The 26,540-nt window shown below is 55.6% G+C and overlaps 1 protein-coding gene across 1 annotated transcript; it reads left to right on the forward strand.

Moving 5' to 3' along the window:
• The first annotated feature begins 855 nt into the window (after positions 1-855).
• Positions 856-26,447, forward strand: PRMT5 (protein arginine methyltransferase 5). The gene is made up of 17 exons (XM_034072523.1): positions 856-1,202; positions 2,647-2,765; positions 4,213-4,298; positions 6,897-7,031; positions 9,142-9,242; positions 9,764-9,813; positions 11,311-11,474; positions 14,904-15,065; positions 17,126-17,203; positions 17,292-17,350; positions 19,355-19,477; positions 22,162-22,337; positions 23,193-23,302; positions 24,385-24,478; positions 24,560-24,676; positions 25,590-25,654; positions 26,264-26,447. Exons 1-17 carry the CDS (start codon positions 1,117-1,119, stop codon positions 26,414-26,416), a joined length of 1,878 nt encoding a protein of 625 aa, XP_033928414.1. The 5' UTR covers positions 856-1,116; the 3' UTR covers positions 26,417-26,447.
• Positions 26,448-26,540: the final 93 nt, after the last annotated feature.

Genomic DNA, 26,540 nt, shown 5'->3' on the forward strand with positions numbered 1-26,540 from the left:
GAGAATTGGACCTATAGGGGCCATATATGGGATAGGGGGACCTATAGGGGTCATATATGGGGATAGGGGGGCCTATAGGGGTCATATATGGGGAGAATGGGACCTATGGGGACCATATATGGGGATAGAGGGGCCTATAGGGACCATATATGGGGATAGGGGGGGCCTATAGGGGTTATATATGGGGCATAGGGGGCCTATAGACGCCATATATGGGTATAGGGGTCCTATAGGGCCCCATAGAGCCCCATAGATACCAACGAGAGCCACAAGATGGCGGCGCACATTGAGGCATCATGGCCAAGATGGCGGCGCCCATAGAGGAAGCATGGCCAAGATGGCGGCGCCCTGAAGGCGGAGCCGTGGTCGCCGGTTGGTGACGTCAGAAAGCGGCGACGAGTGGCAGCCAATGAATGATTGAGGACACCCACGTGATTCGGTACCGGGGTTCTTAAAGGGGCCGCGACCCGCATGAAATGACCGAAATCGGCAGAAATTGACCCAAAATTGGCCCAAAATCACCTAAAATGACCCCAAATTACCCAAAATCAGCTCGAATTGACCCAAAATCCACCCAAATGACCCCAAAATCACTTAGAATGAGCCAAAACAGCCCAAATTGACCCAAAAGTGCCCAAAATTGACCCAAAACCACCTAAAATGACCCCAAAAGACCCAAACGGGCCCAAAATCAGCACAAATTGACCCAAAAGTGCCCAAAATTGCCCCAAATCCACCTAAAATGACCCAAAACCCCCTCAAACCGCCCCAAATCCCCTCACCGCTCCCTGATTGGCTGTCCGCCCTCAGTGGGCGGGTCCCTCCCTCCGTTCCGCCCTCCCATTGGCTGCCTCCCTCCGTTGGGCGGAGCCTCGGTGGGGGCTGTGAGTGACACCCATCTCCGCTCTCCCATTGGCTGCCACCGCTGAGTGGGCGGAGCCACAGGGGCGCTCGGGAAACCCCTTTCCCCTCTCCCCTCCCATTGGCTGCTCCCCTCAGTGGGCGTTCCCCTCGCTGAGGCGCCTCGCGCTCTGATTGGCCGCCGCCCTCGGAGCTCGCCTCCCATTGGCCCGCAGCGCCCTTCGTGGGCGGGGCCGGCGCTGAGGCAGCGCAGTGATGGCGGCCGCTCGGGTGTCCGCTGGACGGGACCTCAGTTGTGTGCCGGAGGTGGCCGCGGCCCTGGCGGCTGTGGCCAGACAGGGGTGAGGGGAGATATAGGGGGAGATATATGGGGGGATATAGGGGGAGATATAGGGGGATATAGGGGGTTCTATGGGGCAGATATGGGGGGGATATAGGGTGGGATATAGGGGTTCTATGGGGCTTATATAGGGGATGTAAAGCGGGTTCTATGGGGAGTTATATAGCGGTTCTATGGGGGGATATACGGGGGATATAGGGTGGGATATAGGGGGAGATAGGGGGGGTTATATAGGGGTTCTATGGGGCTTATATAGGGGGTATAAAGCGGGTTCTATGGGGAGTTATATAGCGGTTCTATGGGGGGATATAGGGGGGATACAGGGGGGATATAGGGGGTTCTATGGGGGGGATAATGGGGGGTCCTGAGGGGGTTCTATGGGGGGATCTATGGGGGGATATGGGGGGATATAGGGAGTTATATAGCGGTTCTATGGGGGGGATATAAGGGGGATATACGGGGGAAATGGGGGGAGATATGGGGGGTTCTATGGGGCGAATATGGGGCAGATATGGGGGGATATAGGGGGGGTATGGGGCGGATATAGAGGGATCTATGGGGGGGATATAGGGGGATCTATAAGGAGTTATACAGCGGTTCTATAGGGGGTTCTGTGGGGATTCTATGGGGGGGATATAGGGGGTTGTATAGGGAGTTATATAGCGGTTCTATGGGGGTTCTATGTGGGGGTTCTATGGGGCGTTGTAGAGAGGTTTTATGGGGGTTATAGGGGGGATATAGGGGGTTCTATGGGGGGAGATATGGGGGGTTCTATGGGGCGGATATGGCGGGGGATATGGGGGGAATATGGGGGGATACAGGGGGCGGATATGGGGCAGATATGGTGGGGATATGGGGGGTTCTATGGGGGGATATAGGGGGATCTATGGGGAGATATGGGGCGTATATGGGGGGGATGTAGGGGGGGATATAGGGGGGATATAGCGGTTCTATGGGGGGTTTTGTGGGGGGATATAGGGGGTTCTGTAGGGAGTTATATAGCAGTTCTGTGGGGGTTCTATGGGGTGTTATATAGAGGGGGTATAGGGGGTTCTGTAGGAGGGATATAGGGGTTCTATGGGGGGACCTGGGTCGGATATGGGGGTTCTATGGGGTGGATATAGGGGGGATACAGAGGGGATATAGGGGGTTCTGTGGGGAGTTATATAGTGGTTCTATGGGGGGATCTATAGGGGTTCTATGGGGGGATATAGGGGGTTCTATGGCGGGGTCTGTAGGCGTTCTATGGAGGGTTCTATTGGGGCTCTATAGGGGTTGTATGGGGGGTTCTGGGGGGGGATATGGGGGGTTCTATGTGTTTCTATGTGTCTCTATGGGGTCTCTATAGGTTCTATTGAATCTCTATAGGTCTCTATGTGTCCCTATTGTCTCTATAGGATCCATAAGGTCTCTATAGGTCCCTATATGTCCCTCTATGTCCCCAGGTTTGACTTCCTGTGCCTGCCCCTGTTCCACCCCCGGCACCGGCGCGAGTTCCAGCGGGAGCCTGCGAGGAGCAGAGCTGGGCCCCACACCCGCTCCGACCTCCTGCTCTCCGGGAGGGGTCAGGCCTGCTGTGGGGCTGGATGTGGGGCGGGAGATGGGGCAGGAGATGGGGCACACTATGGGGCTGCTATGTGGGATATGGGGCAGGATATGGGGCACACTATGGGGCAGGAGATGGGGCTGCTATGGGGTGGTTATGGGGGGATATGGGGTGGATATGGGGGGGATATGGGGCTGATATGGGGGGGGATATGGGGCAGGATATAGGGGTGGTTATGGGGCAGATATGGGGGGAATATGGGGCAGGATATGGGGGGGATATTGGGCAGGATATGGGGGTGGTTATGGGGCAGATATGGGGGGATATGCGGCAGGATATAGGGGTGGTTATGGGGGGATATGGGGTGGATATGGGGGTGGTTATGTGGCAGATATGGGGGGGATATGGGGCAGGATATAGGGGTGGTTATGGGGCAGATATGGGGGGATATGGGGCAGGATATGGGGGTGGGTGGTTATGGGGCAGGATATAGGGGTGGTTATGGGGCAGATATGGGGGGATATGGGGCAGGATATGGGGGTGGGTGGTTATGGGGCAGATATGGGGGGGATATGGGGCAGGATATGGGGGGCATGTGGGGCAGCTATGGGGGTGGTTGTAGGGCAGGATATGGGGGTGGTTATGGGGCAGATATGGGGGGATATGGGGCAGGATATAGGGGTGGTTATGGGGCAGATATGGGGGGATATGGGGGTGTATGGGGGGGATATGGGGGTCTATGGGGGTGGTTGTGGGGCATCTATGGGGCACACTATGGGGCTGCTGTGGGGCACACTATGGGGCACACTATGGGGCAGCTATGCAGGTCCTGTGGGGGATGCTATGGGACACACTATGGGGCACACAATGGGACACTCTATGGGGCAGCTATAGGGGTGGTTATAGGGGGTTATTGGGGGGGTTATCGCATCCTATAGATTTTCCATAGTACTCTATGGATTTCCTATAGCATTCTATACAGTTCCTATACTCCATTATGGAGTCCCTATCATATTCTATAGGTCCTCTATGGTACCCTATAGATCTCTATAGCTCCCTATGGAGTCCCTATAGCACCCTGTAGCCCCCTATGGGCCCTTATACTTCCCTATGGAGCCCATAGAGTGTTTTATAGACTCCTGTATTATTGTACAGACCCCATATAGTTCCCTATGGAGCCCTTATAACATCATATAGACTTTTTATAGTCCTCCTATAGTCCTCTCTGGAGCCCCTATAGCAATCTGTAGATCCCCTATAGCCCCCTATAGATCCCTGTAGCACCCTATAGACCCCTAATAGCCCTCTATCAATCCATGTAGCCCCCTATGGAGCTCCTATAGCATCCTATAGACCCCCTATAGCCCCCTATAGACCCCCTATAGCCCCCTATAGATCCCCTATAGCCCCCTATAGACCCCCTATAGCCCCCTATGGATCCCTATGGACACCCCTATGGTTGCAGACTGGAACACACTGATCGTGGGTAAACTGTCCCCATGGATCCGTCCGGATTCACCTCTGGAGCATGTGAGGAGGAACTCGGAGGAGGTGGGAACTGGGAATGGGATACTGGGATACTGGGAATACTGGGAATGGGGATACTGGGAATGGGGATACTGGGATACTGGGAATGGGGACTGGGGATGGGATACTGGGTATGGGGATACTGGGATAGTGGGAATGGGGATACTGGGAATGGGAGACTGGGAATGGGAGACTGGGATACTGGGAATGGGGATGGGGATGGGGACTGGGAATGGGGAGACTGGGAATGGGGATACTGGGAATGGGGAGACTGGGAATGGGATACTGGGAATGGGATACTGGGAATGGGGATGGGGATACTGGGAATGGGAATACTGGGAATGGGAACTGGGAATGGGAGACTGGGAATGGGGATACTGGGAATGGGGATACTGGGAATGGGATACTGGGATACTGGGAATGGGAACTGGGATACTGGGAATGGGATACTGGGAATGGGGATACTGGGAATGGGGATACTGGGATACTGGGAATGGGAATGGGGACTGGGAATGGGACTGGGAATGGGGATACTGGGGATACTGGGATACTGGGAATGGGGATACTGGGAATGGGAGACTGGGAATGGGGAGACTGGGAATGGGGATACTGGGAATGGGGATACTGGGAATGGGGAGACTGGGAATGGGATACTGGGAATGGGGATACTGGGATACTGGGAATGGGGAGACTGGGAATGGGGACTGGGAATGGGGACTGGGAATGGGGAGACTGGGAATGGGGATACTGGGAATGGGGATACTGGGATACTGGGAATGGGGACTGGGAATGGGGATACTGGGAACTGGGAATGGGGACTGGGATACTGGGAATGGGAACTGGGAATGGGATACTGGGATACTGGGAATGGGATACTGGGATACTGGGAATGGGAACTGGGATACTGGGAATGGGGATACTGGGAATGGGAGACTGGGAATGGGGATACTGGGAATGGGGAACTGGGAATGGGAACTGGGAATGGGGATACTGGGATACTGGGAATGGGGATACTGGGAATGGGGATACTGGGAATGGGAACTGGGAATGGGGACTGGGATACTGGGAATGGGGATACTGGGAATGGGATACTGGGAATGGGGATACTGGGATACTGGGAATGGGGATACTGGGATACTGGGAATGGGGATACTGGGAATGGGATACTGGGAATGGGAACTGGGAATGGGGATACTGGGATACTGGGAATGGGGAGACTGGGAATGGGAACTGGGAATGGGAGACTGGGAATGGGGATACTGGGATACTGGGAATGGGAACTGGGAATGGGGGTACTGGGAATGGGAACTGGGAATGGGAACTGGGAATGGGGATACTGGGAATGGGGATACTGGGAATGGGGATACTGGGAATGGGATACTGGGAATGGGGATACTGGGAATGGGAGACTGGGAATGGGATACTGGGAATGGGATACTGGGAATGGGGAGACTGGGAATGGGGAGACTGGGAATGGGGAACTGGGAATGGGGATACTGGGAATGGGAGACTGGGAATGGGGATACTGGGAATGGGGATACTGGGAATGGGGAGACTGGGAATGGGGATACTGGGAATGGGATACTGGGAATGGGGATACTGGGAATGGGATACTGGGATACTGGGAATGGGGATACTGGGAATGGGGAGACTGGGAATGGGGAACTGGGAATGGGGATACTGGGAATGGGAGACTGGGAATGGGGATACTGGGAATGGGGATACTGGGAATGGGGAGACTGGGAATGGGGATACTGGGAATGGGATACTGGGAATGGGGACTGGGAATGGGGACTGGGAATGGGAACTGGGATACTGGGAATGGGAACTGGGAATGGGGATACTGGGAATGGGGATACTGGGATACTGGGAATGGGATACTGGGAATGGGGACTGGGAATGGGGATACTGGGAATGGGGAGACTGGGAATGGGATACTGGGAATGGGAACTGGGAATGGGGAGACTGGGAATGGGGACTGGGAATGGGAGACTGGGAATGGGGACTGGGATACTGGGAGTGGGAACTGGGAATGGGAACTGGGATACTGGGAATGGGGTTACTGGGATAATGGGAATGGGGGAATTTGGGGTGGAATTGGGTGAGAAAAGTGGGATTTTGGGAAAAGTGGGATTTATATTGGGAAAAGCAGGAATTTGATTGGTGGTTGTAGGGTGGTTATGGGGTGGTTATTGGGGGTATATGGGGTGGTTATGGGGGGTATATGGGGGGGCTATGGGGTGGTTATGGGGTGGCTATGGGGTGGCTATGGGGTGGTTATGGGGTGGCTATGGGGTGGCTATGGGGTGGTTATGGGGTGGTTATGGGGTGGCTATGGGGTGGCTATGGGGTGTCTATGGGGTGGCTATGGGGTGGTTATGGGGTGGCTATGGGGTGGCTATGGGGTGGTTATGGGGTGGCTATGGGGTGGTTATGGGGTGGCTATAGGGGGGCTATGGGGTGGTTATGGGGTGGTTATGGGGTGGCTATGGGGTGTCTATGGGGTGTCTATGGGGTGGTTATGGGGTGGCTATGGGGGGCTATGGGGTGTCTATGGGGTGTCTATGGGGTGTCTATGGGGGGCTATGGGGTGGTCCATGCCCTGACCCCATTGCCCCCCAGGCCCTGAGACAAGAACTGGGCTTCAGTGCATACCTGGGGCTGCCTGCGGTGCTGGTGCCTCTGAGGCAGCGACACAGCCCTAACCTGGCCAGGATGCTGTGTACCCACCTGCAGGCTGCACACCACAGTGCTATGGTATCTATAGGGTGTATATGGGGTGTCTATGGGGTGTCTATGGGTGTCTATGGGTGTCTATGGGTGTCTATGTGGGTCTATAGGGTGCCTATGCAGGGCTATGGGGGGTGCAGGCAGCGCTGCGGCGCGGCCTCCAGGGGGCGGTATAGTGCTGCGAGGGGGCGGGGCCAGCGGAGGACACGCCCCCTGTGCTCTGGGCTATTGGGCTCTATGGGGTCTCTATGGGTCTCTATGGGTCTCTATGGGTCTCTATGTGTCTCTATGGGGTCTCTATGGGTCTCTATGTGTCTCTATGGGGTCTCTATGGGTCTCTCTGCATTTCTATGGGTCTCTATGGGGGTCTATGGGTCTCTATGGGGGTCTATAGGGTGCCTATGGAGGGCTATGGGGGGTGCAGGCAGCGACACAGCCCTAACCTGGCCAGGATGCTGTGTACCCACCTGCAGGCTGCACACCACAGTGCTATGGTATCTATAGGGTGTATATGGGGTGTATATGGTGTCTATAGGGTGTATATGGGGTCTATGGGTGTCTATGGGGGTCTATGGGGTCTCTATGGGGGTCTATGGGTGTCTATGTGGGTCTATAGGGTGCCTATGCAGGGCTATGGGGGGTGCAGGCAGCGCTGCGGCGCGGCCTCCAGGGGGCGGTATAGTGCTGCGAGGGGGCGGGGCCAGCGGAGGACACGCCCCCTGGGCTATGGGCTATTGGGCTCTATGGGGTCTATGGGGCTCTATAGGGGATCTATGGGGTTCTGTGGGTGTCTATGGGTCTCTATGAGTCTCTGTGAGTCTCTATGGGTGTCTATGGGTGTCTATGGGGGTCTATGGGGTGCCTATGGAGGGCTATGGGGGGTACAGGCAGCGACACAGCCCTAACCTGGCCAGGATGCTGTGTACCCACCTGCAGGCTGCACACCACAGTGCTATGGTACATATGGGGTCTCTATGGGGTGTATATGGGGTCTATGGGGTGTATATGGGGTCTATGGGTGTCTATGGGGGTCTATGGGGTCTCTATGGGTGTCTATGGGTGTCTATGGGGGTCTATAGGGTGCCTATGGAGGGCTATAGGGGGTGCAGGCAGCGACACAGCCCTAACCTGGCCAGGATGCTGTGTACCCACCTGCAGGCTGCACACCACAGTGCTATGGTATCTATGGGGTCGCTATGGGGTGTATATGGGGTGTATATGGGTGTCTATGGGGTCTCTATGGGTCTCTATGGGGGTATATGGGTGTCTATGGGGGGCTAAGGGGTGTCTATGGGGGGCTATGGGGTGTCTATGGGGGGCTATGGGGTGGCTATGGGGGTCTATGGGGTGTCTATGGGTGTCTATGGGTGTCTATGGGGGTCTATGGGGGTCTATGGGGGTCTATAGGGTGCCTATGGAGGGCTATGGGGGGTGCAGGCAGCGACACAGCCCTAACCTGGCCAGGATGCTGTGTACCCACCTGCAGGCTGCACACCACAGTGCTATGGTATCTATGGGGTGTCTATGGGGTCTCTATGGGGTGTATATGGGGTTCTATGGGGGTCTATGGGGTGTATATGGGGTCTATGGGGTGTCTATGGGGGTCTATGGGGGTCTATAGGGTGCCTATGGAGGGCTATGGGGGGTGCAGGCAGCGACACAGCCCTAACCTGGCCAGGATGCTGTGTACCCACCTGCAGGCTGCACACCACAGTGCTATGGTATCTATAGGGTGTCTATGGGGTGTATGGGGTCTATGGGTGTCTATGGGTGTCTATGGGTGTCTATGGGTGTCTATGTGGGTCTATAGGGTGCCTATGGAGGGCTATGGGGGGTGCAGGCAGCGCTGCGGCGCGGCCTCCAGGGGGCGGTATAGTGCTGCGAGGGGGCGGGGCCAGCGGAGGACACGCCCCCTGCCTCTGGGCTATGGGGCTCTATGGGTGGTCAATGGGAGTCAATGGGAGTCAATGGGGATCAATGGGAGTCAATGGGACTCAATGGGACTCAATGGGAGTCAATGGGACTCAATGGGAGTCAATGGGACTCAATGGGAGTCAATGGGACTCAATGGGAGTCAATGGGACTCAGTGGGAGTCAATGGGTGCTCACTGGTCTGAACTGGTTTGTACTGGTGCAGGTGTGGGTGCAGGTGCCCCTCATGGCCCCCGAGGATGAGCGCGAGGACCTGGTGGGCAACGAGGAGCTGGAGCGTGGGGGGGACGAGACCACGTGGGGATGGTCAGTTCTTACTGGTTTATACTGGTTTATACTGGTTTATACTGGTTTGGTCCAGTTTGGGCTGGTTTGGGCTGGTTTGAGGGGTTTAGGGCTATTTTGGGCTGATTTGGGGCCATTTTGGGCTGATTTGGGGCTATTTTCGGCTGATTTGGGGCCATTTTGGGCTGATTTGGGGCTATTTTGGGCTCATTTGGGGCCATTTTGGGCTCATTTGGGGCCATTTTGGGGGCATTTAAGCTGCTTCTGAGGTATTGGGGCTGCTTTGGGGTGAATTGGGGCCATTTTGGGCCATTTTGGGCTGGTTTGCTCTATTTTGGGGGCATTTTGGGTTGATTTGGGGGGATTTTGGGCCATTTTAGTCTATTTTTGGCTTCTTTAGGGCCATTTTGGGGCAATTTGGGCCATTTTAGGCTATTTTTGGCTGTTTTAGGGTCATTTTGGGGTTATTTTGGGCCATTTTAGGCTGTTTTGGGGCCGTTTTGGGGCTATTTGAGCCCATTTTGGGTCTCCTGCCCCCATAGGTGGAACGACTTCCGCACCCTCTGTGACTACAACAAGCGGGTCGGGGTCGGTGAGTAGGGGGCGTGGCCAAGGCCGAAGGGGGCGTGGCCAAGGCCAAAGGGGGCGTGGCCAATGGGGGTTCCCACCACAAGGGGGCGCTGTCGTTCCCCATTCATAACATAGGCTCCATTGATAACATAGACCCCATTGTTATCATAGCACCCCATTGATCCCATGTCCCCATTGATCCCATGCCCACCCCATTGACCCCATGCCCCCCATTGACCCCATGCCCCCCATTGATCCCATCCCCCCATTGATCCCATACCCCCATTGATTCCATACCCTCCCCATTGAAACCATACCCCCCCATTGACCCCACTGCAGCCCCATAGGGGCCCTGCCTAACCCCCACCATTGCCCCCCATTTATCCCATACCCACCTCATTAAACCCATATCCCCCCATTGCCCCCATCCCCATACCCCCCCAACCCCCCATTGCCCCCCATTGCCCCCATACCCATAGCCCCCCCTAATCCCCCCATTGCCCCCATTGACCCCACCCCCATAGCCCCCCCTAATGCCCCATTGCCCCCCACTGATCCCATACCCAGCCCATTGACCCCATATCCCCCCATTGCCCCATCCCACCCCCATAGGCCCCCCATATCCCCCCCAAACCCCCATTGCCCCCATCCCCATACCCCCCCAAACTCCATTTCCCCCCATTGCCCCCATCCCCATAGATCCCATCCCAGCCCCATTGACCCCATCCTCATACCCCCCATTGCCTCCCATTGACCCCATACCCATAGCCCCTTTCTAACCCCCCCATTGCCTCCCATTGACCCCATCCCCATACCCCCCATTGCCCCCATTGCCCCCCATTGACCCCATCCCCATACCCCCCCATTGCCCCCCATTGCCTCCCATTGACCCCATCCCCATACCCCCCATTGCCCCCCATTGCCCCCATTGCCCCCATCCCCATACCCCCCCATTGCCCCCCATTGACCGCATCCCCATACCCCCCCATTGCCCCCCATTGCCTCCCATTGACCCCATCCCCATACCCCCCCATTGCCCCCCATTGACCCCATCCCCATACCCCCCATTACCCCCATTGACCCCATCCCCATACCCCCCATTACCCCCCATTGCCCCCCATTGACCCCATACCCCCCCATTGCCCCCCATTGCCCCCATTGACCCCATCCCCATACCCCCCCATTGCCCCCCATTGCCCCCATTGACCCCATCCCCATACCCCCCCATTGCCTCCCATTGACCCCATCCCCATACCCCCCCATTGCCCCCCATTGCCCCCCATTGACCCCATCCCCATAACCCCCCCATTGACCCCATCCCCATACCCCCCATTGCCCCCCATTGACTCCATCCCCATACCCCCCATTGCCCCTCATTGCTCCCCATTGCTCCCCATTGCCCCCCATTGACCCCATCCCCATACCCCCCCATTGCCCCCCATTGCCCCCATCCCCATACCCCCCATTGCCCCCCATTGACCCCATAGCCCCCCCTAACCCCATTGCCCCCCATCTCCAGCCCTAGAAGTGGGTCCAGACCTGCCCTCATCCGCTGCCATTGACCGCTGGTTAGGGGAGCCCCTGAAGGCTGCACTGCTGCCCACCAGCCTCTTCCTCACCAACAAGAGAGGCTTCCCAGTGCTCTCCAGGGCCCACCAGCGCCTGCTGGCCCGGCTGCTCAAGGTGGGGGGCGCTATGGGGCGCTATGGGGCAGCTATGGGGCAGCTATGGGTCTCTATGGGGCAGCTATAGGTCTCTATGGGGTTTCTATGGGGTCCCAATGTCTCTCTATGGAGTCTCTATGGGGTCACTATGGGTCTCTATGAGGTCCCTATGGGTCCCTATGGGTCTCTGTGGGGTGCTATGGGGCAGCTATGGGTCTCTATGGGTCTCTATGGGGCTCTATGGGGGCTCTATGGGGCTCTATGGGCTGCCCACCAGCCTCTTCCTCACCAACAAGAGAGGCTTCCCAGTGCTCTCCAGGGCCCACCAGCGCCTGCTGGCCCGGCTGCTCAAGGTGGGGGGCGCTATGGGGCAGCTATGGGGCTCTATGGGGTCTCTATGGGTCTCTATGGGGTCCCAATGTCTCTCTATGGAGTCTCTATGGGGTCACTATGGGTCTCTATGGGGTCTCTATGGGTCCCTATGGGTCTCTGTGGGGTGCTATGGGGCGCTATGGGTCTCTATGGGGTCTCTATGGGGCTCTATGGGTCTCTATGGGGCTCTATGGGGCTCTATGGGCTGCCCACCAGCCTCTTCCTCACCAACAAGAGAGGCTTCCCAGTGCTCTCCAGGGCCCACCAGCGCCTGCTGGCCCGGCTGCTCAAGGTGGGGGGCGCTATGGGGCAGCTATGGGTCTCTATGGGTCTCTATGGGGTCTCAATGGGGCTCTATGGGGTCCCAATGTCTCTCTATGGAGTCTCTATGGGGTCACTATGGGTCTCTATGGGGTCTCTATGAGGTCCCTATGGGGATCTATGGGGCGCTATGGGGCAGCTATGGGTCTCTATGTGTCTCTATGGGTCTCTATGGGGCTCTATGGGGTCTCTATGGGGCTCTATGGGCTGCCCACCAGCCTCTTCCTCACCAACAAGAGAGGCTTCCCAGTGCTCTCCAGGGCCCACCAGCGCCTGCTGGCCCGGCTGCTCAAGGTGGGGGGCGCTATGGGGCGCTATGGGGCAGCTATGGGTCGCTATGGGGTCGCTATGGGTCTCTATGGGGTCCCAATGTCTCTCTATGGAGTCTCTATGGGGTCACTATGGGTCTCTATGGGGTCTCTATGAGGTCTCTATGGGTCTCTATGGGTCTCTATGGGTCGCTATGGGTCTCTATGGGGCAGCTATGGGGATCTATGGGGTCTCTATGGGGCTCTATGGGGCTCTATGGGGCTCTATGGGCTGCCCACCAGCCTCTTCCTCACCAACAAGAGAGGCTTCCCAGTGCTCTCCAGGGCCCACCAGCGCCTGCTGGCCCGGCTGCTCAAGGTGGGGGGCGCTATGGGGCGCTATGGGGCAGCTATGGGGCAGCTATGGGTCTCTATGGGGTTTCTATAGGGTCTCTATGGGGCTCTATGGGGTCTCTATGGGTCTCTATGGGGTCTCTATGGAGCCCAGGCAGCGCATTGCTGCGCATCCACCAGGGGGCGGTATAGTGCTGCAGGGGGCGGGGTCTATCGAGGCCACGCCCCCTCTGCTCTATGGGGCCCTATGGGGTCTCTGTGGCTCCCTATAGGTCTGTATGGGCTCTCTATGGGTCTCTATAGGGTCTCTATGGGGATCTATGGGTCTCTATGGGGTTTCTATGGGGCACTATGGGTCCCTATGTGTCTCTATGGGGTCTCTATGGGGTCTCTATGTGTCTCTATGTGTCTCTATGGGGTCTCTATGCGTCCCTATGGGGTCTCTATGCGTCCCTATGGGGTCTCTATGTGTCCCTATGGGGTCTCTATGTGTCCCTATGGGGTCTCTATGTGTCTCTATGGGGTTTCTATGGGTCTCTATGTGTCCCTATGGGGTCTCTATAGGGTCTATATGTCCCCATTGATCCCTATGTGTTCCCCCCACCGCGGCCACCAGGGGGCGCTATAGTGCTGCGGTGCCTCGGGGTCACCCTGAGGTCACACTGCCTTCACCCTATGGCTCCCTATTGATCCCTATGGGTCTCTATGGATCTCTATGGGTCTCTATGGGGTTTCAATGGGGATCTATGGGTCTCTATGGGTCTCTATGGGGATCTATGGGGCGCTATGGGTCTGTGTGGGTCTATGGGTCTGTATGGATCTATATGGGTCTCTATGGATCCCTATGGATCCCTATGGATCTCTATGGATCTCTATGGGTCTCTATGGGGATCTATGGGTCTCTATGGGTCCCAATGTGTCCCTATGGGTCTGCCCCCCAGCTGGAGGTGCAGGTGGTGCTGACGGGCACCCCCCGCCATGGGGGGAAGCCTCTGGGCTCCTACCTGCAGTACATGGAGCATGTGGGTCATGGATCTCTATGGGTCTCTATGGATCCCTATGGATCTCTATGGGTCTCTATGGGTCTCTATGGGTCTCTATAGGTCTCTATGGGGATCTATGTGTCCCTATGGGGTCTCTATAGGGTCTCTATAGGGTCTATGTGTCCCCATTGATCCCTATGTGTTTCCCCCACCGCGGCCACCAGGGGGCGCTATAGTGCTGCGGTGCCTCGGGGTCACCCTGAGGTCACACTCCCTTCTCCCTATGGCTCCCTATGAGTCCCTATTGATCCCTATGGGTTTCAATGGGGATCTATGGATCTCTATGGGTTTCAATGGGTCTCTATGGATCTCTATGGGTCTCTATGGGTTTCAATGGGGATCTATGGGTCTCTATGGGTCTGCCCCCCAGCTGGAGGTGCAGGTGGTGCTGACGGGCGCCCCCCGCCATGGGGGGAAGCCTCTGGGCTCCTACCTGCAGTACATGGAACATGTGGGTCATGGATCTCTATGGGTCCCTATGGATCTCTATGGGTCTCTATGGGTCTCTATGGGTCTCTATGGGTTTCAATGGGTCTCTATGGGTCTCTATGGGTCTCTATGGGTCCCAATGTGTCCCTATGGGTCTGCCCCCCAGCTGGAGGTGCAGGTGGTGCTGACGGGCGCCCCCCGCCATGGGGGGAAGCCTCTGGGCTCCTACCTGCAGTACATGGAACATGTGGGTCATGGATCTCTATGGGTCTCTATGGGTCTCTATGTGTCTCTATGGGGATCTATGGGTCTCTATGGGGTCTCTATGGGTCCCCATTGATCCCTATGTGTTCCCCCCACCGCGGCCACCAGGGGGCGCTATAGTGCTGCGGTGCCTCGGGGTCACCCTGAGGTCACACTCCCTTCACCCTATGGCTCCCTATTGATCCCTATGGGTCTCTATGGATCTCTATGGGGTCTCTATTGATCCCTATGGGTTTCTATGGGGATCTATGGGTCCCTATGGGTCTCTATGGGTCTCTATGTGTCTCTATGGGTCTCTATGGGTTTCAATGGGGATCTATGGGGCACTATGGATCTCTATGGGGTTTCTATGGGTCTCTATGGGGTCTCTATGGGTCTCTATGGGTCCCAATGTGTCCCTATGGGTCTGCCCCCCAGCTGGAGGTGCAGGTGGTGCTGACGGGCGCCCCCCGCCATGGGGGGAAGCCTCTGGGCTCCTACCTGCAGTACATGGAACATGTGGGTCAGCATCGTCCCCCCCCCTCTGCCTATGAGCTGTTCGCTAGGGGCTATGAGGACTACCTGCAGAGCCCCCTGCAGGTGGGCGGGGCTTAAGGGGGCGGGGCTTAAAGGGGAGGGGCTTAAGGGGGGGCGGGGCTTGAGGGGAGGGGTTTAAAGGGGGAGGGGCTTGATGGGGGTGGGGTCTAAAGGGGCGGGGCTTGGGTTAAATGGGGTTTGAATGGGGTTAAATGGGGTTTATATGGGTTGAAATGGGGTTTAATGGGTCTTATGGGGGTGAAATGGGGTTTAAGTTGGGTCTATTGGGTTTAAATGGGGTTAAATGTGGTTTAAATGGAGCCTATGGGGTTTAAATGGGCTCTATAGGGCTGAAATGGGGTTGAAATGGGTCCTGTGGGGTTTAAATGGGGTCTTAAGGTGTTTAAATGGGGCTTATGGGGTTTAAATGGGGTCTTATCGGGTTTAAGTTGGGCATATGGGGTTTAAATGGGGCTCTATGGGGTTTAAATGGGGCTCTATGGGGTTTAAATGTGGTTTAAATGGGTCCTATGGGGTTTAAATGGGTCCTGTGGGGTTTAAATGGGGCCTATGGGGTTTGAATGGGTACTATGGGGTATAAGTGGGTCCTAGGGGGTTTAAATGGGGATTAAATGGGGCCTATGGGGTTTAAATGGGGTTTAAATGCGTCCTATGGGGTTTAAATGGGGTCTTAAGGGGTTTAAATGGGGCCTATGGGGTTTAAAAGTGGCCTTATGGGGCTTAAATGGGGTTTAAATGGGGCCTTATGGGGTTTAAGTTGGGCCTATGGTGTTTAAATGGATCCTATGGGGTTTAAATGGGGTCTCTGGGGTTTAAATGGGGTTTAAGTGGGTCTTTATGGGGTTTAAACGGGGCCTATGGGGTTTAAATGGTTTTTAGATGGGTTCTGTGGGGTTTAAATGGGGTTTAAATGGGGCCTGTGGGGTTTAAATGGGGTCTTATGGGGCTTAAATGGGATTTAAATGGGAATTATGGGGTTTAAATGGGGTCCTATGGGGTTTAAATGTGGTCTATGGGGTTTAAATGGGGTTTAAATGGGACATACGGTGTTTAAATTGGGTCTATGGGGTTTAAATGGGTTTATATGGGGTTGAAATGGGGTTTAAGTTGGGTCTATGGGGTTTAAATGGGGATTAAATGGGGTGATATGGGTCTGAAGTGGGGTTAAATGGGGTTTAAATGGGGGCTATGGGGTTTAAATGGGGGCTATGGGGTTTAAATGGGGCCCTATGGGGTTGAAATGGGGATTAAATGGGGCCTATGGGGTTTAAATGGGTTCTATGGGGTTTAAGTGGGGTGTAAATGGGGCTTTATGGGGTTTAAATGGGGATTAAATGGGGCCTAAGGGGTTTATATGGGGTTTAAATGGGTTCTATGGGGTTTAAGTGGGATTTAAATGGGGCCTATGGGGTTTAAATGGGCTCTATGGGGTTTAAAGGGGCTTTAAATGGAGCCTATGAGGTTCAAATGGGGTCTTATGGGGTTAAATGGGGCCTTATGGGGTTTAAATGGAGTTTAAATGTGTTCTATGGGGCTTAAATGGGTTCTATGGAGTTTATATAGGGTTTATATGGGGCTTATGGGGTTGAAATGGGGATTAAATGGGGCCTATTGGGCTTAAATGGGGTTTACATGGGGCTTAAATGGGTCCTATGGGGTATAAGTGGGTCCTACGGGGTTTAAATGGGGCCTATGGGGTTTAAATAGGGACTTACGGGGTTTAAATGGAGCCTAAGGGGTTTAAATGGGGTCTATGGGGTTTAAATGGGGTTTAAGTGGGGCCTTATGGGGTTTGAATTGGGTTTAATTGGGACATATGGGGTTTAAATGGGGTTGAAATGGGGCATATGGGGTTTAAATGGGGTCTTATGGGGTTTAAATGGGTTTTAAATGGGTGCTATGGGTTTTAAATGGGCTCTATGGGGGTGAATGGGGAAGGGAGGGGGCGTGGTTTCCGCCCTCAGGGGGCGTGGCCTGCCCATATATGGGGTTTAAAGGGGTCCCATAGGGGTGAATGGGGATGGAATGGGGGCGTGGTTTAAGCCCACAGTGGGCGTGGCCTGCCCATATAAGGCGCTCACAGGCCACGCCCCCTCCCATAGCCCCTAATGGACAACCTGGAGTCTCAGACCTATGAGGTGTTCGAGAAGGATCCAATCAAATACTCCCAGTACCAGCAGGTGGGCGGGGCCTGGGCGGGGTCAGGCCTCCCATTGGCTGCTGGTCTATCTCATTTGCATAACCACGCCCCTTTGTATCTGTTATAAGGCTATCTATAGGTGCCTGCTGGACAGGGTGCCTGAGGAGGAGAAGGACACCAATGTGCAGTGAGTGCTATGGGGCACCCCACATCCCTATGGGGCACCCCCTAACCCCACTTATGGGTCCCTATATCCCCCTATGGGTCCCCCTTACCCTACTTATGGGCCCCCTATTCCACTTACGGGTCCCAGTACCCCACTTATGGGTCCCCAAACCCCACCTATGTGTCCCTATGGGTTCCATTACCCCACTTACCTGTCCCATTACCCCACCTATGAGTCCCATTACCCCACCTATGTGTCCCCATATCCCCCTTATGTGTCCCCATACCCCACCTATGCATCCCATTACCCCCCTTATGGGTCCCATTACCCCACTTATGGGTCCCCATACCCCATCTATGGGTCCCATTACCCCACCTAGGTATCCCTATGGTGTCCCCATGTATCCCTATGGGTCCCCATACCCCCCATATGTGTCCTAGTACCCCACTTATGGGTCCCATTACCCCACCTATGTGTCCCTATGGGTCCCATTACCCCAATATGGGTCCCATTACCCCACCTATGGGTCCCCATACCCCCTTTATGGGTCCCCATACCCCACTTATGTGTCCCCCTACCCCACCTATGGGTCCCCATACCCCACTTATGGGTCCTGTTACCCCACTTATGGCTCCCCATGTGTCCCTATGGGTCCCATTACCCCACTTACGGGTCCCCATACCCCACCTATGGGTCCCATAACCCCACTTATGGGTCCCCATACCCCACCTATGTGTCCCCATTACCCCACTTATGGGTCCCTATACCCCACTTATGGGTCCCATTACCCCACCTATGAGTCCCTATGGGTCCCCCTACCTGACTTATGGGACCCCATACCCCACTTATGGGTCCCCATACCCCACTTATAGGTCCCCATACTCCACCTATGAGTCCCTATGGGTCCCAATACCCCACTTATGGGTCCCCATGTGTCCCCATACCCCACTTACGGGTCCCTATACCCCACCTATGAGTCCCTATGGGTCCCCATTCCCCACCTATGGGTCCCCATACCCCACTTATGGGTCCCATTACCCCACCTATGAGTCCCTATGGGTCCCATTGCCCCACTTATAGCTCCCCATACCCCACCTATGGGTCCCCATACCCCACTTATGTGTCCCCATACCCCACTTATGGATCCCCCTACCCACCTATGGGTCCCATTACCCCACTTATGGGTCCCCATACCCCACTTATAGTTCCCCATACCCCACCTATGGGTCCCCATACCCAATCTATGTGTCCCATTACCCCACTTATGGGTCCCTATACCCCCCTTATGTGTCCCCCTACCCCACCTATGGGTCCCCATACCCCACTTATGGGTCCCATTACCCCACTTATGGCTCCCCATGTGTCCCTATGGGTCCCATTACCCCACTTATGGGTCCCCATACCCCACCTATGTGTCCCTATACCCCACTTATGGGTCCCTTTACCCCACCTATGAGTCCCTATGGGTCCCATTACCCCACTTATAGCTCCCCATACCCCACCTATGGATCCCCATACCCCACTTATGGGTCCCCATACCCCACTTATGGGTCCCCATACCCCACTTATGGGTCCCCATTCCCCACTTATGGGTCCCGTTACCCCACTTATGGGTCCCCATACCCCACTTATGTGTCCCCATACCCCACCTATGTGTCCCTGTACCCCCCTTATGGGTCCCATTACCCCACCTATGGGTCCCCATTACCCCACCTATGGGTTCGTATGGCTCCCCCTACCCCACCTATGGGTCCCTATACCCCACCTATGCATCCCATTACCCCACCTATGTGTCCCCATGTACCCCTATGGTGTCCCCACGTACCCCTATGTGTGCCCCATGTACCCCTATGTGTCCCCATGTACCCCTATGGTGTCCCCACATACCCCTATGTGTCCCCATGTACCCCTATGTGTCCCCACGTACCCCTATGGTATCCCCATGTACCCCTATGTATCCCCATGTACCCCTATGTGTCCCCATGTACCCCTATATGTCCCCACGTACCCCTATGTACCCCATAGGGTGGTGATGGTGCTGGGCGCAGGCCGGGGCCCGCTGGTGAGCGCTGCCCTCAGAGCCTCCAGGCAGGCAGCCAGAGCCATCCGGGTCTATGCGGTGGAGAAGAACCCTAATGCTGTGGTCACGTGAGTCAGGACCTATAGACACCCTATAGACACCCTATAGAGACCCTATAGACACCCTATAGACACCCTATAGACACCCTATAGAGACCCTATAGACACCCATAGTGACCCATAGCTGGTGAGCGCTGCCCTCAGAGCCTCCAGGCAGGCAGCCAGAGCCATACGGGTCTATGCGGTGGAGAAGAACCCCAATGCTGTGGTCACGTGAGTGAGGACACATACAGACCCATAGAGACCGCATAGACACCCCATAGCCTGACCCATAGAGACACATAGAGACCCTATAGAGACCTATAGAGACCCATAGAGACATATAGAGACACATAGAGACACATAGAGACACATAGAGACCCTATAGAGACCTATAGAGACCCATAGAGACATATAGAGACACATAGAGACACATAGAGACACATAGACACTGCATAGAGCCCCCATAGAGCTCTATAGAGGCACATAGAGACCCATAGACACCCCATAGAGACCTCATAGAGCCCCATAGACACCCCATAGACACTCCATAGAGACCTCAGAGCCCCATAGACACCCCATAGAGCCCCATAGATCCTCATAGCCCCATACACACTTCATAGATACTGTATAGAGCTCCATAGAGCCCCCATAGAAACCCCATAGAGCCCTATAGAGGCTCATAGATGCCCCATAGAGACCCATAGACACTCATAGCCCTATAGACACCGCATAGACCCCCATAGACCTCCCATAGAGCCCTGTAAGGACCCCATAGAGACCCCATAGATCCCCATACACACCTAATAGAGTCCTATAAAGAGCCTATAGAGCCCCATACAGACCCTATAGAGACCTTATAGAGCCCTATAGAGACCCCATAGAGCCCCATAGATATTCCATAGACACATCACAGACCCCATAGATACCCTATAGAGCCATATAGACACCCATAGACCCCCATAGACACCCATAGAGCCCAATAGCCCAGAGCACAGGGGGCGTGTCCTCCGCTGGCCCCGCCCCCTCGCAGCACTATACCGCCCCCTGGAGGCCGCGCCGCAGCGCTGCCTGCACCCCCCATAGCCCTCCATAGGCACCCTATAGACCCACATAGACACCCCATAGACCCCCATAGAACCCTATAGAAACCCTATAGGGACCCATAGGACCCCATATGTGCCCCATAGGCTGCAGAGCTGGCAGTATGAGGAGTGGGGGGCGCAGGTGACAGTGGTGGCTGAGGACATGAGGGGCTGGACCCCCCCCATAGACACCCATAGACACCCATAGACACCCATAGACACCCATAGACACCCATAGAGCCCCATAGACCCCCATAGACACCCCATAGACCCCCATAGACACCCCATAGACCCCCATAGACACCCATAGAGACCCCATAGACCCCCATAGAGACCCCATAGACACCCATAGACACCCATAGACACCCATAGACACCCATAGAACCCCATAGACACCCATAGACACCCATAGACACCCATAGACACCCATAGAGACCCCATAGACACCCATAGACACCCATAGACACCCATAGAGACCCCATAGACACCCATAGACCCCCATAGACACCCATAGACACCCATAGACACCAATAGCCCAGAGCACAGGGGGCGTGTCCTCCGCTGGCCCCGCCCCCTCGCAGCACTATACCGCCCCCTGGAGGCCGCGCCGCAGCGCTGCCTGCACCCCCCATAGCCCTCCATAGGCACCCTATAGACCCACATAGACACCCATAGAGACCCCATAGACCCCAATAGAGACCCATAGGACCCCATATGTGCCCCATAGGCTGCAGAGCTGGCAGTATGAGGAGTGGGGGGCGCAGGTGACAGTGGTGGCTGAGGACATGAGGGGCTGGACCCCCCCCATAGACACCCATAGACCCCCATAGACCCCCATAGACACCCATAGAGACCCCATAGACACCCATAGACCCCCATAGACACCCATAGACCCCCATAGACACCCATAGACACCCATAGACCCCAATAGAACCCCATATACACCCCATAGACCCCTATAGGACCCCATATGTGCCCCATAGGCTGCAGAGCTGGCAGTATGAGGAGTGGGGGGCGCAGGTGACAGTGGTGGCTGAGGACATGAGGGGCTGGACCCCCCCATAGACACCCATAGACACCCCATAGAGCCCCATAGACACCCATAGACCCCCATAGATACCCATAGACACCCATAGACACCCATAGACTCCCATAGACTCCCATAGACTCCCATAGACACCCATAGACTCCCATAGACTCCCATAGACTCCCATAGACTCCCATAGACTCCCATAGACACCCATAGACACCCATAGACACCCCATACACACCCATAGACACCCATAGACACCCCATAGACACCCATAGACACCCATAGACACCCATAGACACCCATAGACACCCATAGACACCCATAGACACACATAGACACCCATAGAGACCCATAGACACCCATAGACACCCATAGCCCATAGAGAAAGAGGCAGGGGGCGTGTCCTCCGCTGGCCCCGCCCCCTCGCAGCACTATACCGCCCCCTGGAGGCCGCGCCGCAGCGCTGCCTGCACCCCCCATAGCCCTCCATAGGCACCCTATAGACCCCCATAGACACCCATAGACACCCATAGACACCCCATAGAACCCCATAGAAACCCTATAGACCCCTATAGGACCCCATATGTGCCCCATAGGCTGCAGAGCTGGCAGTACGAGGAGTGGGGGGCACAGGTGACAGTGGTGGCTGAGGACATGAGGGGCTGGACCCCCCCCGAGCCTGCGGATCTGGTGGTGTCTGAGCTGCTGGGGTCATTTGGGGACAATGAGCTGAGCCCTGAGTGCCTGGATGGGGCTCAGCACTGCCTCAAGGGTCAGTCATGGGGTTATAATGGGGGGTAATGGGTTATAATGGGTTATAATGGGGTTTAATGGGGTGTAATGGGGGATAATGGGGTGTAATGGGGTTATAATGGGGGATAATGGGGTTATAATGGGGGATAATGGGGGATAATGGGGTTATAATGGGGGGTAATGGGGTGTAATGGGGCACAGCACTGCCTCAAGGGTGAGCTATGGGGTTATAATGGGGGATAATGGGGTTATAATGGGGGATAATGGGGTGTAATGGGGGGTAATGGGGCTCAGCACTGCCTGAAGGGTGAGCTCTATGGGGTATAATGGGGGTAATGGGGTGTAATGGGGGTAATGGGGTTATAATGGGGTGTAATGGGGTAGAATGGGGGGTAATGGGGTTATAATGGGGGGTAATGGGGTTAGAATGGGGTTTAATGGGTTATAATGGTTTATAATGGGGGATAATGGGGTTATAATGGGAGTAATGGGGTTATAAGGGGTTATAATGGCATTATAATGGGGTAGAATGGAGTTATAATGAGGTTATAATGGGGGATAATGGGATCTAATGAGGGATAATGGGGTTATAATGGGGTAGAATGGGGTTAGAATGGGTTATAATAGGGTATAATGAGGATATAATGGGGTATAATGGTTTATAATGGGGTTACAATGGTTTCCAGTGGGGTTAAAATGGGTTATAATGGTTTTCAATGGGGTTATAATAGGGTACAGTGGTGTTATAATGGGGTTATAATGGGTTATAATGGTTTATAATGGTTTATAATGGTTTATAATGGGTTATAATGGGTTATAATGGTATATACTGGTTTATACTGGTTTCTAATGCTCCCCTATGTCCCCCCCCCAGCCGGGGGTGTCAGCATCCCCTGCTCCTACACCTCTTTCCTGGCTCCCATCTCCTCCTCCAAGCTCTACACTGAGGTGCGAGGCTGCCGAGAGCGGGACCGGGACCCTGAGGTACTGCTATGGGGGGCGGATGTGGGGCAGATATGGGGCAGCTATGGGGGGGTATGGGGGGGTATGGGGTGGGTATGGGGCAGATATGGGGGGATATGGGGCAGCTATGGGGCAGATATGGGGTGGGTGTGGGGCGGGTATGGGGCAGATATGGGGTGGATATGGGGCGGGTATGGGGCAGCTATGGGGTGGATATGGGGCAGCTATGGGGCAGCTATGGGGCGGCTGTGGGGTTAACTATGGGGGGATATGGGGTGGGTATGGGGTGGCTATGAGGTGGGTATGGGGTTATCTATGGGGTTATCTATGGGACCCTCTATGTGGCCATCTATGGATTTGTCTATGGGGTCATCTATGGGGTTATCTATGGGTCCATCAGTGGGACCATCAATTGGTCCCTCTATGGGTCCATCCATGGGTCCCTCTATGGGTCTCTCTATGGGTTTTGCTATGGGTCCTTCTGTGTGTCCCTATGGCCCTCTATGGGTCTCTATGGGGTCCTTATGGGGTCTCTATGGGTCTCTATGTGTCTCTATGTGTCTCTATGTGTCTCTATGTGTCTCTATGTGTCCCTATGTGTCTCTATGTGTCTCTATGTGTCCCTATCTCTCTCTATGTCTCTCTATAGGGTATCTATAGGGTCTCTATATGTCCCTATATGTCCCCCCCAGGCCCAGTTCGAGATGCCCTATGTGTCTCTATGTGTCTCTATGTGTCCCTATATGTCCCTATGTGTCTCTATGGGTCCCTATGTGTCCCTATGTCTCTCTATGGGGTCTCTATAGGGTCTCTATATGTCCCTATATGTCCCCATGTGTCTGCCCCAGGCCCAGTTCGAGATGCCCTATGGGTCTCTATGTGTCTCTATGGGTCTCTATGTGTCTCTATGTGTCTCTATAGGGTCTCTCTATGGCTCTGACCCCCAGGCCCAGTTCGAGATGCCCTATATGTCTCTATGTGTCTCTGTGTCTCTCTATGTGTCTCTATGTGTCCCTATGTGTCTCTATGTGTCCCTATGGGTCCCTATAGGGTCTCTATAGGGTCCCTATGGGTCTCTATATGTCCCTATATGTCCCCTCCAGGCCCAGTTTGAGATGCCCTATGTCGTTCGCCTGCACAACTACCACCAATTGGCCTCCCCCCAACCCTGCTTCACCTTCCAGCACCCCAACCCCGGTACGTGATTGGTCCCTTCCCCTATGACGTCATCGATGACGTCACCAACGCCGACCAATGGCACGGCTCCGTCACCCACAGAGCCAACCAATGACAACAGCCGCTTCCGGGTCATGACCTTTGGCATCGGGGCGGACTCGGTGCTGCATGGCTTCGCGGGATACTTCGAGACCACTCTCTATGGGGAGCTCGGACTCAGTATGGGGCAGATATGGGTGTCAATGGGGTCTATGGGGGGGATATGGGGCACATAGGGGTCTGTGGGGCTGCTATGGGGCGGATATGGGGCGGATATGGGGGTCTATGGGGGGATATGGGGTCTATGGGGCTGCTATGGGGTGGCTATGAGGGGATATGGGTGCCAATGGGGTCTATGGGGGGATATGGGGCCGTTATGAGGGGATATAGGGGGATATGGGGCTGATGTGGGGGGATATGGGGGTTATGGGGCTGCTATGAGGCAGATATTGGGGTCTATAGGGGGATATGGGGCAGATATGGGGGCATATGGGGGGTTATGTGGCAGCTGTGGGGCAGATATGGGGACTATGGGGGGATATGGGGCAGATATGGGGGGATATGGGGCAGTATGGGGCTGCTGTGGGGGGATATGTGGTCTATGGGGGAATATGGGGCGGGTATGGGGCAGTTATGGCGCACTATGGGGGGAATATGGGGGGATATGGGAACCAATGGGGTCTATGGGGAGCTTGCCGTCAGTAGGGCGCTGTAGGGCTGCTATAGGGCAGCTGTGGGGATGTTATGGGGTGATATGAGGCTGCTTTGGGGGCATATGAGGGGATATGGGATGGCTATGGGGGGATATGGGGCTGCTGTGGGGCTGCTATGGGGAGATACAGGGTGCTATGGGTCATATATGGGGAGATATGGGGGTCAATGGGAGGCAATGGGTTCTATGGGGGTCAATGCGCATCAATGGGGATCTTTGGGTATCAATGGGGTCGAATGGCATCTATGGGGACTTCTGGGGGTCAATGGGATCCAATGGGCACCAATGACCCCTCCGCCCACCCAATGAGGAGCTGGGCGGGTCCGTGGGCGTGTCCCCCCTCAGCCAATCGCGTTGCGAGCAGAGGTCATGACCCCGCAGGTATCCGCCCCGAGACTCACTCCCCAGGGATGTTCTCCTGGTTCCCAATCTTCTTCCCCCTCAAGGTGAGGACCCAACATGGCGGCCTACAGTGGGCGCCGCCATCTTGGCTTCCGTACGGCGGCCGCCATCTTGGTTAACACAAGGAGGCCGCCATTTTGGGTGCCGTACAGACGCCATGTTGGTTGCTATACGGTCGCCATTTTGGTTAACACATGGCAGCCATTTTGGATACAACATGGCCGCCGCCATCTTGGTTAACACAAGGAGGCCGCCATTTTGGGTGCCGTACAGCCGCCATGTTGGCTATCACATGGCCACCATTTTGGCTATCATATGGCCGCCATCTTGGATGCCGTACAGCCGCCATCTTGGCTACCACACGGTGGCCGCCATTTTGGCTTCCGTACGGCAGGCGCCATTTTGGTTACCCCGTGGCCGCCATCTTGGTTACCGTACGGTCGCCATGTTGGCTACTAAACGGCAGCCATTTTGCTTCCCACAAGGCGGCCGCCATCTTGATTGCAACATGGTGGCCGCCATCTTGTTTACCACAAGGCGGCCGCCATTTTGTCTCCCTCCCACCCCCTCCATTTTGGGCCTGTCCCCATTCCCCCCCATGGGTTCGGGTCCTCCATCCCCTCCCCCCCCTCACCCTGTCCCCTCCCCCACAGCAACCGCTCCCGTTGAAGGCCGGCGAGGACCTGACCGTTGCCTTCTGGCGCTGCTGCACCCCCAAGAAGGTGTGGTACGAATGGGCCGTGACCGCTCCCGTCCCCTCGGCCCTGCACAACCCCTCGGGCCGCTCCTACACCATCGGCCTCTGAACAATAAAGGGAACTCCCCTTTGACCCTCACCCTTTAACCCTTTCCGCCTGCTTATTATGGGCTGTAGGACGCGCGGCCTCTTCCGGTTCCGCGGGCATGGGCGCCGCCATCTTGAATCACCAC

This window comes from Melopsittacus undulatus, chromosome 30, assembly GCF_012275295.1.
Source record: "Melopsittacus undulatus isolate bMelUnd1 chromosome 30, bMelUnd1.mat.Z, whole genome shotgun sequence".
In the NCBI taxonomy this organism is placed as follows: Eukaryota; Metazoa; Chordata; class Aves; order Psittaciformes; family Psittaculidae; genus Melopsittacus; species Melopsittacus undulatus.